At 35.0% G+C, this 12,739-nt stretch overlaps 1 protein-coding gene across 1 annotated transcript; it reads right to left on the reverse strand.

Annotated features, from left to right (window-relative positions):
- Window positions 1-76: 76 nt before the first annotated feature.
- LOC104096920 (ultraviolet-B receptor UVR8) lies at window positions 77-6,706 on the reverse strand. The gene is made up of 11 exons (XM_009603376.3): window positions 6,467-6,706; window positions 6,227-6,374; window positions 6,023-6,133; window positions 5,870-5,930; window positions 5,320-5,438; window positions 4,184-4,269; window positions 3,881-4,082; window positions 3,493-3,546; window positions 3,016-3,126; window positions 973-1,029; window positions 77-507 (listed from the first exon to the last, which is right to left on the reverse strand). The coding sequence occupies exons 1-11, from the start codon at window positions 6,493-6,495 to the stop codon at window positions 313-315; spliced, it is 1,173 nt and encodes a 390-aa protein (XP_009601671.1). The 5' UTR covers window positions 6,496-6,706; the 3' UTR covers window positions 77-312.
- Window positions 6,707-12,739: the final 6,033 nt, after the last annotated feature.

The following is a 12,739-nucleotide window of genomic DNA, read 5'->3' on the forward strand; positions in this document are numbered from 1 at the left end:
CTATGCTGCGTGCACGAGAGCTTAATATCCTAGTACAAAAATTAGCGCTCGTGGCATTGTAATTCCAACACCTAGATTTAAGCATCAAGAAAGGAAAATTCCCTTATTCTGAATATAGTACCAATAGAGCATATTCTATTAATCCTACATATTTCTGCCTCTTTATAATATCCAGTGCCTCTCTATCCCATCTTAAAACTGGATTTTCCACCTGAGTCACATGCACAGCTCATAATCTTCATATTACAAGTGCAACCACCTTATACAACAGTGACCCTGAATTCAGATTTACATCTGACGGTTTCATACCGACTATTCGGATTCTGCCTGCCACTCTACAATCGCCAGAGTATGGCGGCCACCACAAGCAACGAGTTTAGCACACCAACGCCCTCCTTCAGTGCTACTGACATCACTTGGAGGTGGAATATTTATCGGAACTTCTGATGGGTGGCCAGTTGTCACCTTTCTACCATATCCTAGTCGTCCATGGTCTCCCCGCCCGAACTGCCACATGAGAGTTGTTAGTTTATCTTCAAGACAGTACTGCAGAATAACTAATCATCAATTGTATAGTAATCATTATTACACCAATGACTATCGTAATGATTTTAAATGCCATAAGGTAAGATAGAATTTCTGTTTCTGATGACCCCTTGCTCTCACTCCCTTGGTGATGGATGTTTCAAATGGAAATTTGAGGTATTATCTACAAATGCCGGAGATGTAAGCATTTAACCATTGTACAACACACTCACATCTACACTTTTTCCAAAAGCTTAAAAATGGATTGCCCCCAAGATTATTATTCGAATGCTTGTTGTTATAACAAACTGGCTAATGAACTTTTAGACAAGACGTTTGCAATGTTTTCCTTAAAGATTTTTAAACAAGTAAAAAGATGGGCTTTAGCATGAGACTAGTTTATGCAAATTGAAGGCTTAAAAGAAAAAAAGAGTATCTGATACTCACAGAAAACATACGACCATCATGTGTTAATGCAACAGAGTGTGTGCCACCACATGATATCTGCATCATCAGAAAAGGAAATCACCTACATAAATTATTAAAAGAAAAGAAAAGGGGGGAATGCTTCTTGAATATCATGGTACAAGTTAGAGCTTAGAAATGGAACGCAATGCTTCTTCTCAGAGCACGGATCGACAAGAGGAATAAATGGATAGGCATGGGGTGGACAAGAAAAAATAGAATAAAAACTGAATTAAATTTACCATACCCTGGATCAGATAGTTCAGAAATATGTCAATGATACCAGATATTTCGAAAACAACAAGAAACAACTTCTTAACATTCAGATTACTCTTCTTCCAATCTCTATGAACTATGAAGCAATGATACCAAATTTAATGTTGCATCTTGGTCAGTGGCATAGCCAGGAATCCCGCCAAGGGTGTTCTAACCTTAAACAAGTTAATAATTTTTTTTGTCGATGAATGGTATAAACTATTTGAAAAAAGCCAAACAGACCACACAGAGGTCTCCGTTTAGTTTTGGCAAATAAAATGGGCAGATAACTTTGAATCCATGAACAACACAATCACTTTGAACATTCTGGACCGTTGAACTACCTCACTCAATTATATTAAGGGTGTTCAATATATAATATATAACAATATAAAATAGTATTTGACTTATATACGCAATATAATTTTCCTACCATTCGCTTGACCACCCTTGGCATAGTGTGGCTATGCTATTGATCTCGGTATCAGACACCAATTGGTCACACACACTGCCAAGTGTTGGACATATTTTACATTTGGTTTTCCTGCATTCTTTTATTTTCTTGGCACGCATGCCCTTGGTTAATTTGTTTTGCCTATTGGTTTGGTCACAAATGTCCTATTTTTGGATGCCAAATTGTCACCAAGTATGCCCCAAAATTGACGAGAAATATTGGGGCACCGGTGTAATGAACAAAAACTTTTAGAGACCGTTAGCCTAAAAAATTTGCTGAATCACCCTAAATCTACACCCTGGAGAGATCAACGACAATGGAAAATATACAATCAAACTTGAAGAAAAACCGACATTCTTACCCAAACTTGAAAGAAGAAAAATAGCTAAATTTGATAAAGAAAAGAGCATTGTTATACCTTATTACCCCTGATTTGATGTTTTGTTTCTCAAAATTCCAGTCTTTTTTACTTCTTTTTCTTCAGTTCCACTCTGAGTGTTCTATTTTTGCTTTTCAGTTGTAGATTAAGGGGGCATTTGGACATAAGAATTGTAAAATTCCAAAATAGGGGGAAAATTTTTTTCAAGTGAAAATAGTATTTGAAATTTAGAGTTGTGTTTGGACATGAATATAATTTTGGGTTGTTTTTGAAGTTTTGTGAGTGAAAATTTTGAAAAATAATTTTTTGGAGTTTTTCAAATTTTCAAAAATTACAAAATGCATCTTCAAGTGAAAATTGAAAATTTTATGAACAAAAAGGCTGATTTCGGAAAAAAGTAGATTTTTTTGGAAAAAAGGGAAAAATTTCTTATGTCCAAACGGGCTCTAAAATTCTCTTTCTTTTGCTATATGTTTTATCTGGTGCTATTTGGATGCTTTACCTAGAATATATGGAATCTAATCTTTGACAGTTATTATTTATTAATACTCCTTGCAATGTTCCACATATTAGCTTAGGCTACTCATATTTGGTATAATACAGTGTCCAAGTTGTGTGTGTCCCCCTTTATCAAAAAAAATGTTGTGTACTGTCCCCTTAGTTCTGAAAACTTCCTGTCCATATTTGTGCCACTTAGATGATGAGCAATATTTCAGTCTCAAGTAGACTCTAGCAAAGGCATCACTCTATGTCAGTCTAAAATAATGAACACAAGTACAATTCTCAGTTTTCCTGGACGCAAAGTTATATTTTTTTTATGGCTAGCTTCCCACCTCCATCAGATACAAAAAGAGTGCTGACGAAGCACAGGGCAGTGGCTTCCATAGTGATGAGCAGAAGAGAGACCCGCTAATAATGAAGGATATGAAGAAGTCACCTGAACAATGTTCTCCCCAGCTAAAAGTTGAACCTTCTGCGGCACCATTTTACTACTCTTGTCATCTCCAAATCCAAGTCTACCATGTTCCCCTCTTCCCCAGCCATAAACCTGCAGTAAGCAGAGGTACACACAGCTGACACAGGTTGTTGACTGTTGAGAAAATGCATATGCCTACTATATGCAGCTTCGTTAAACTACATTATTCGTATGTAAGAAGATTTATTTAAAGGAAAAAAAAACACCAATCATCAAGTTTTTTCACTTTGGTTTTGTGCAAGCCAAAAATAAGAGGATCAGGAAATCTATTGATCAGATACCATAACAATGCCATAAGGTCAGATACCCAACATTCTGCCGGAGGTGTCTTTTATCTTGACATAACATATATACTAATCATTGTTAAAGAAAAGTACAGGACAAACAAAGCAAAAATATCAAGCAGAACTAATATAAATGGTAAAACACTAGATATACCTCTCCCTCATCTGTCAAAGCTGCAGAATGCCATCCTCCAGCAGCAATATCAACCTGGACATGACGACAGAAACATCTTACATAGTTTTTCTATATACATCTTACATTCTCTTATTGATGTATATTATTATTTATTACTCTTTGGCCCTGTTTCAGTTCTAAAATCAATAGAATTGATAGAGGCTGGTTATTTCATGCATCAAGATTGTTGGTAAGGTAATATATCAAAAGAAAATTGGACTGAACTACTAGACACACAGGACACAAATTTTTGAGAAAAAGAAGATACATAAGGACAAGCAGAAGATGGATGATTTAAATGACCAATTAAAAATCATCTTGCAAACAAAATGAGTCAAAATGACAAGAAGCACAGATTAATACAAACCAAAGTGAGACCAGATAGCCCTTGAACAGCAATGGGTTGTGATCTTGGCTGGGTATCACCAGTTCCAAGTTGCCCATACTCGTTATTACCCCATGCCATTAAAACTCCATCATCAAGAAGTGCCAAGTTATGAAAGGCTCCTACTGCAATCAATCTCACACTTGCAAGGCCTTGTACACGGACAGGCGTAGAAATTTGCTTTCTGCAAAGTTTAGTGCAGCACTGATGAAATTCTTCAACAATAAACAAATATTATTGTATATATCATGGTTATTAAAGATCAAGGATTAGAATAGACTATACATGTCACCAGGAGGCCATGGTTGACCCCATGTCCATACTTGTCCCTCCTTTGTAAGAACAACAGAGTGTGTACCACCAGCAGCTACCTGTTTAAAGAAATTAGGAATTAATTGACAACAAAGACAACACATCCTAAATTTCTGCACATAATTATAAAAGATCCTACGGAAAGGGAAAAGGCAGTTAATAGGCATGCATGTACTGGGATTCGGTTGGTGAGTACCTTTAGTAAAATATTTTTTCTTCCAACAACAACAACAACCCAGTAAAATCCCATTAATGGGGTCTGGGGAGGGTAGTGTGTACGCAGACCTTACCCCTACCCCGAAGGAGTAGAGAGGCTGTTTCCGAAAGACCCTCGGCTCAAAAAACAAAAAGACAAAAGGACAAAAGGACAAAAAGGAGACAATATTAGTATCACAACAGCAATCATAGGAAAAATAGGAACACCATGAAATCCAGAAGAAAGATGCAAAGCAAAGGGAGACAATATTAGTATCACCACAACAATCATAAGAAAAATAAGAACACCATGAAATCTAGAAGAAAGATGCAAAGCAAAAGCGATAGCTAGTAAATAGGACCTACATTGAAAAGCGAAATAGTAAGACACAACATTGTCACTAGCTATCTTAGACAAAAACTCTACATGGCTAGTCCCACAATAGTACGAAGTAAGGCACGACTCAACTATCTCCTTACCTATAGCCCTAATAGTCGACCTCCACATCTTCCTATCAAGTGTCATGTCCTCGGAAATCTGGAGCCTCGCCATATCCTGCCTGATCACCTCTCCCCAATACTTCTTAGGCCGTCCTCTACCTCTTCTCCCCAATTATTTTTTCTTCCAAATAATAGAATATTTAACAAATAAACTTGAACCTATATCTTAAAGCTATTCTATCAAATGGATGTTTAGAAAGGAAGAAGTTCAAGAATTAGCAATGAATTTGCTGGCATGAGGCCTAGACCCACACACTAGAGGTTAGACTTTAGAGAGCACATACAATAAATTTGCACGGATTTGCCAGGATTCAGAACCAAAACCAACAAAGAAAAGTCTTTGCATCATCATTTGCATCATCATCAACCAACATAATAAGGAAAGAAACTCCACAATATAACGAGAACGTCACCTGACGAACAGATAGCTTAGAGGCACAACGCTTAGGGATGATGATATCTCTCTTAATAGGCCTTCCACTGTCATCTTTCCTTTCCGGTTCTTCACCACATTGTCCATACTCATTACCACCTGTAAAGGGTCATGAACTTGAAAAAATAAGTACAAGTTTACAACTGCTCCAAGTCACCAGAATTCAGTAATTTGAACGCTAAACTATTAAAGCAGATTATTGAGTATAGGAAAGAAAAAAGCCTAAATAAACGCAAAGTGGATATAGAGGATTCATATAGTCGATCCTAGCTCCTACTAGTATGGTATTGAACCATTGTTGTTTTAACCAAATAAAGCAGATCAATATGAAGTTCAAAGATGTTAACTTTTGTGGATATAATCTACATTGAAACTTTTCCTTTCTTTTTCTTATCTTTGTTGTATTCTTTGTTGGAAAAAAAACACCCTAACTCATAAATTTGGAATACTCAGCAGTACATTTTCAACCCTTCCTTATTCCAAAGACAAAAATGATTAAAAGGGTAAAGATGAATAAAGCCAAGGCATACCCCAAGCATAAGCCCTGCCTTGATCATCCACAGCCAAACAATGCCAGCCACCAATCGCCGCCTGCAATCAGAAAAGTATCCCATTAAAACCTACACCAATAAACTCAAATTCTTTTGCACAAATAAAATTGAAAGCTGAGATTGTAATATTACCTGAACAATTTTGACATTGGAAAGAGCTTTAACCTGACTAGGAATGTTCTCAGTTTTGGTCTCAGGTGGGTGTCCCAAGGTCCCTCTTTGATTCCAACCCCATGTAAACAACTGCTTATTTAAAAGACCCACATAATCAAAATCACCACATAAAAAGAAGAAAAGGGTAATAATGGAGAGTGAAAGAGCAAAAAAGGAGCATACTTTGCCATCTTCACAAATAGCAAGAGAGTTTCTACTGCCAGCAACAATAGAAGAAACTTTCTCTGACGACTTAAGAGCTTTAATAGTACAAATCCATTCCTTCTCTTCATTATTTCCAATACCCAATTGACCATCTTCTCCAGAGCCCCTAAACACATAAACACACATATATATAGGCATATAATAAAAATAGTGATCAGAGTGAAGTGAGAGAGTAAAGGGATGTTGCAGATAGTGTACCAAGCGATGACGGCAGTTCTGGAAGCCATAGATACTTGTGGCTGCTGCTCTCAGTTTTCTGCTTCTCGGGTTTGCTCACCAGTAGTATGTGTGCTTTTACTGCTAAGAGTGGAAATATTGGAGCTTTCACTTTTTTACTATGTACTAGGTATGGAGGGAATCTGATTCAAGAATAGCGGTTGGCTGTGTGCATAAAATGGTGGCTTCTCTAATATTGAGTGGAGGCGGCCCCCTGTATATGCATTCTCGAATTATTGCGATAAGTTTTTTATAATTGAGTGACGTGTATTTTCATTGTAATTTGCTGTATTTAAATTTAAAGTAAAGGATAAATACTTCATATTAGTTATTACTACTTGAATCCTCTCATTTTCTTCAACTCGTGTAGAAAAGGCATTGTGAATATTTTTAAAAATTTATAATGAAAACAAGGTACAAGGGAGAGGGTTTGCAAAATGAAACCCAAACAGGTATTGGATATATTGGTTTAGTTGTATACCTAATCTTTTTTTTTCTTTTTCTGGACTCTCATATCAATCAAATTAGAAAAGAAATATAACAAATTCTTAGCATGAAATCCAATATTACAGTTGTGGCAGAAAAATATTTATATTTGTAGCACACAATTTCATTAAAATAGGAATATTAATTATCAATCCCTAAACATAAGCAATTTGAATGGAAAGTCAATAATTTTTTGTACAAAATCATGTCTTTTTTTTTTCTCTTTATCTATTAGCTTTCCTTCTTTTTCTTCATCTTCTTAATTTTGTTTTCTGCCGAACCCAATATATTTTCTAAATTTGTTCCATTCGTTTTCTTTTTAATTATTTTTCTTAAGTTTTTCTCTTCCTTCTTTCTTCCTTTCTTAACATAAAGATCTTACTTCGATAATAATGTATGTTAATATATACAAAACGTATATATAAAAAATATACATTGAATTAACACATAAAAAATATACATAAAAAATACATATTCAATTAAGATGATACTTAGACATGTGAAATATACATAAAAAATATATCTTAAATTTAATTAAGATGGCATATAAATATACATAAAAAATATATCTTAAAAAAAGTGCTCTTTATGAAATAATAATAAATGATGTTATTTTTTAAAATAATAGTTAAAAAAGAATCGAGCATGTAAAAAAACGGCATGATTGACCCTGCCCCGCTTAACCCCTTTTTTCACTTTGTTATTTTGCCAAGATTAGACAAATTTAACATTCTTTAAATATGGAATTGATGACTTGAAATACAAGAGAACTTAACAACGCACGCTAGAAATACTATCTAACTCTAATCGCCAAATAAGTATATCATGGCATATTGGCATGACCAAATATGTCTTATCAAACTAGAACATGCATGTCTTTAACCAAACTACTTTAGCAGCAACACAAACGGCCACAAAATATCAAATCTACTGTCCTGCTATAACCTCTTGTAGCAGTCTTGTAAAATAAAGAGTACAGGGTTTGCACAATGGAATTTGTTAGTCTAGGAGCTAAGCTCGAAGAAGATGGTAGTTAGTTCGGGGTAAAACCGAGAAAAATAGCTGAATCACTGCCTCTCTAGCTTCAAAGGACCTGTCAACCATATCAGAAGTGGCCTCACAAGCCAGATAAAGAAGATGAATGGGAGGTTTCTGACCATACAAGTGATGACCTGATAGGTCATCCTATGTTTTAGAACCTAATTCTATACTTTGAAGCCTTAAATACCTCATCTTAACCCTTCTCGATTTTGTGTGCGCAGTCCGGACGTGTCTTTGGAAAGCTTTTATGTTAAAAATTGAGAAAATATGAATTGCCTTAAAATCCATTTGAGTTGACTTCGGTCAACGTTTTGAGAAAACGAACCAGGATTCGTGTTTTGACGGTCCCGTTGGTATGTATCGTAATTTGGGACTTGGGCGTATGCCCGAAAATGAATTCGGAAATCCCTAACCCGAGTTATCGCACTTGTTGGAATTTGAAAGTTAAAAACTTAATGACTTTGAAATGTTTGACCAATGTTTGACTTTTTGGATATCGGGTCCGTTTGGTTTCGGAACCCGGTATAGGTCCAATATTATATATATATTGTGAATACCTATTTTTTGCACTATTTTTACACCTCCTAAAGTCATTAATGTTTTGTTACTTTATTGTTTTTCTCAATTTTTGTGTCTTTGATTGCGTATTTCCTATCATAAAATACAAAAAAAAAAAAAAGTTCTTTCTTCATTTGTTAATTTTAGGATTTAACTAACTGTTCAATTGGTGATTTAATCTAGTTAATTGATCATTTGAATAAGTTATTTAATTAATTAATTAATTTGTGTAAATTTAGTTTAATAAGTTTGATTAAGGGAATTAGGCCAATTTTGAAAGAGAAAGTGGTAAAAAGTGCAAGATAAGGGGCTGCCACTGAAAGGGTCTGAAACGACGTCGTTTCATTAAGTGACCCAAGATCAAATCTTACCCATTGATCACCCCTTGATATAATGGTCCATATTTGATCTCTCAAGAGGTATTTAAAGTCTCAAAAATCTGAAAAATGCCCTGATTCCCCCATAATTCTTTTCTTCTTCCTCTCTCTTCTCTCTCTTTCTTCTCTCTCCCATATCCGCCCCCACCACCGCTGCCGCCTGCCGGAAATTGCTTACCGGCGGCGGACAACCTCCAAACACCCCCAAATTCATACCATGTAATCTCCACAACTTCCTCTTTCCATATCTCCAAACCAAATCCTTCAAAACCCCCTCAAACTCCTTGAATTTTAGATCTTAGAAACTTTAGCCGCCACATTTTTGTCCAAATTCTTGAAGTTCTGGCCACTACCACCCTACAATACCTACATCAACGGATAAAGCTCCTCAAGACCTACCTATTGATGTCAATTCCATCCCGAAAATCCGGCAACTAAAAATCCGGCCAAATTTCGGCGACCACCCCGAACGCCCTCGTTTGGTATACCCCTATTCTTGTTTTCTTTGTCTATTTTTACTAATTGTATTGTAGTTAGTTTATGTCTAGCATAATTTATGCTTTTTTAATTTTTATTATTAGTTGTGTTTAATCTATGTTAGCTTAGTCGTTCATAGTTATTAATCACTGATAATTAGTTATTCATTAGCTTTGAAATAGCTATTCGCTTAGTCATGATAGTTGATAATAAAAGTTTCAAGCGCTTAGTGAATTTGTTTATATTGAATTTGAGTATTTGAATTTTGTGTTGATAAAAGCTGAAATTAAAGAAGGAATAGTACAAGTTTGGTTGTTTTTAGTATGCAAAGACTTTGGAGTACAAAACTCAAAAATCATTGTGTGGTGACAAATACAATATTTTTTTTACAGCTTTTGAACACTGTTTAGCACACAAAGTCATACTTTTGGTGAACCAAAATCTGTCAAAAAAATCTGACTTTATTTGCCTATTTAAAGAGCTGCTCTTCTCCAATAAAAGGGCTCACACTCTATCTTACACGTACACACATCTTTAGAGCTGCTCGAATGCACAAAAACTTGAGAGAAAAAAAAATCAGCAGCAGAATACCTATATCTGTGGAGCCATTAGCTTCTGTTTCACGTGTCTTTGCTGGGCATTTTCTGGGGCATTTCTCTGGGGTTTGCTGTTGCTATTGTTGTCTTTTGTAGCTGCGTCTGTATGCTTATTTGGTCCAAAGTTCGACATTGCTGCTAGTAGTAGGAGTTGCTGCAACTAGGTAATCTTCAAAACTATGTATCTACACCTCTTTGAATGAAAGAGCTTTGAGTACTACTCGCAACCTCTTTTGATTGTTTCTGGCTATAAGATTCTTCTATACTAATGTATGGAATTATTTTCTTTTATTGCTATTGTGTCAAAATTATCCGGAAACAATATCTTTGAAGTTATGAATCATTTTTCATGAGTTAGTTATTGTTAGTCTATTGTCTTGTCATGTTAAAAAGGAAAATTTTGTATGTATATTTTCTTAAAACACGTAGTAGTGCATGTTTAAATGAAAAAGTTTAAAGTTTTGCATTTAAAGGTCTAATTGAGTTTGATGTTAACAGAATCATGTCAGAAAGGGTGCATTTTATTTTGATGACATGTTTTAATGATATTAAAACCTTGTTTCAATATAATGAGCCAGTGGTCCTTGTTGGAATTCATAAGCCAAAGTAACGTTTCTCTTTTTCTTTTGCTCAATTTCATGCCTTTAATTTTCTTTTATCTCTTGCTTGCTTATTGTTACATTATTGTTTCAGTTTCCTTTTAATGAGTTATTAGTCTTGAGTCATAATACATTAGTAGAGTGGGCCATGAATTCAAGATTCAAGAGTCAGTTTTTTTTATTGTAACAATTGAAAATATATATATATATATATATATATATATACACATACACACACATGTATATATAAGTATATTAATAATTTTATTTTACTGGTCAGGCCCCAAAAACAATAAGCAGCTGGCCTATTTCATAAATAATTGGGGTACATTTTGCATTTTTCTTAAATAAAAACGGGCCCAGTGGCCCCATTGCCATGAAACTCAAGTTGGCCCATTTTCTTAAATAAAACAAGTTGGTCCATATTTAAATAAAAGTTGGCCAGCATTTTACATTCTAATTTAGTCATAAAATTCTAATAATACGATTTTCTTTTAAATAACTTTATCACAACGCAAGACAATTTTAGGACGCTCTAAATATGGACCATGTGTTCACACACGATCCTTGGTCATCTTTAATTAATAAAAATAGTTATGTGTGCATTTCCGCTCCTTGACTCTCTAACTAACAAATTATGTTTGACCATGTATTCGTACATGCTCCTTATTTTAAACGTATTGATAAAAAGAAAGACCTTGTGTGCTTACACGCTCCTAGGCCAAAGTTAATAAAATTTAATTAATTATTAAGCGATACTAGACAATAGTAATTTAAGTCAAATAGAACACACTTTATCCAAAAATAATTCAAGTCATTTTTTAGTCAATAAAAGTGACTGTGCTAGAACCACGGGACTCGGGGAATGCCTTACACCTTCTCTCCGGTCAACAGAATTTCTTATCCGGACTTTATTTTCGCAGACCAATAATAATAGAGTCAAACCTTCCTTTGATTAGGGATTCAAATAAAAGATGACTTGGAACACCTAAAAATCAATTCCAAGTAGTGACTCTGAGCAATAAAATAATCCTTAATCAAGTTTGTCACTTTAATTGGAAAAACTCTTTAACCCACAATCCATAATACACAACATATCTTTTTTGGGGTAAAAGAGGGGTGTGACAGCTCTGGCGATTCTGCTGGGGATTTCAAGAATTCGAGCTTGTACATTGACTTTTTTTTGGCTTTATTAATTTTATATATATTGTGATTTATTTAGGCCTAATGTGCTACTTGTTTGCTTTTTACCGCTTTGATATTGTTGAATTGTACATATAAATTATCTTCTCACGCACCCTCTCTGAGTCTTCTTGAAATTAAAATTGGGCATTTGCTTGACATAGCCCGGTTTCTTTGAGATAGCCGAGGTGCTTGTCACCCGGTGAAGTATTCTAGTCACACATGTTTTATGAGGGGAGCACCACCAGCTAAGCCGGAAAGCAATGCTACCGGTACGCTGACCCTCCTCGTCTCGAGTTGTCTGCTCGAGTAAGCCAGTCTAGATACCTTCTCCAATAGGATTTAAACATAGAAGAACAAACATCATGCATGATATCCCTAGTAGGTTCGCTTTATTTGCATCTCATGCATTTGACTTAGCGAAACTCGGCACAGGGGCTGGGTCCGTATAAGACAGGTATCCTCTTTGAGATCATTATGTTCACCTATGTGCTACTTGCTACATCATTTGAAAGGCTTGCTTGCATTGTTGACCGGCTTTAGAAAATTAGTTGAGCGGAATTATATAAAAAAAACAAATATCAGGTTCAATTTGACCGGTTTACTAAAGATTTTTTTTTAATAGTCTGGCGTGAGGTGCAAAGATTAATTTTCATAAAAATCAAAAAAAGAAAAATAGTCGGTTTCACCGGACTACGCGGGTCTGATTCTTACCAGATGTGAGGTACGTAGGTAAACCTCATCGGTTCCGGCCCCCAATTTTTCAAAAATCCAAAAAATATTTTCCTTTAATTCCTTCTTTAGAAGTCTTTCTTTGAGACGTCAAATCAAAAAATCCAAAAACTATTTTCTTCTTTTTTTAAAAAAAAAGTCTTTCTCCCAAAATTTTAAAAAAATAAATCAAAATTCAAAAAATAGTTTCTATCTTTTTAAATTTTA

This window comes from Nicotiana tomentosiformis, chromosome 2 (genome assembly GCF_000390325.3).
Source record: "Nicotiana tomentosiformis chromosome 2, ASM39032v3, whole genome shotgun sequence".
In the NCBI taxonomy this organism is placed as follows: Eukaryota; Viridiplantae; Streptophyta; class Magnoliopsida; order Solanales; family Solanaceae; genus Nicotiana; species Nicotiana tomentosiformis.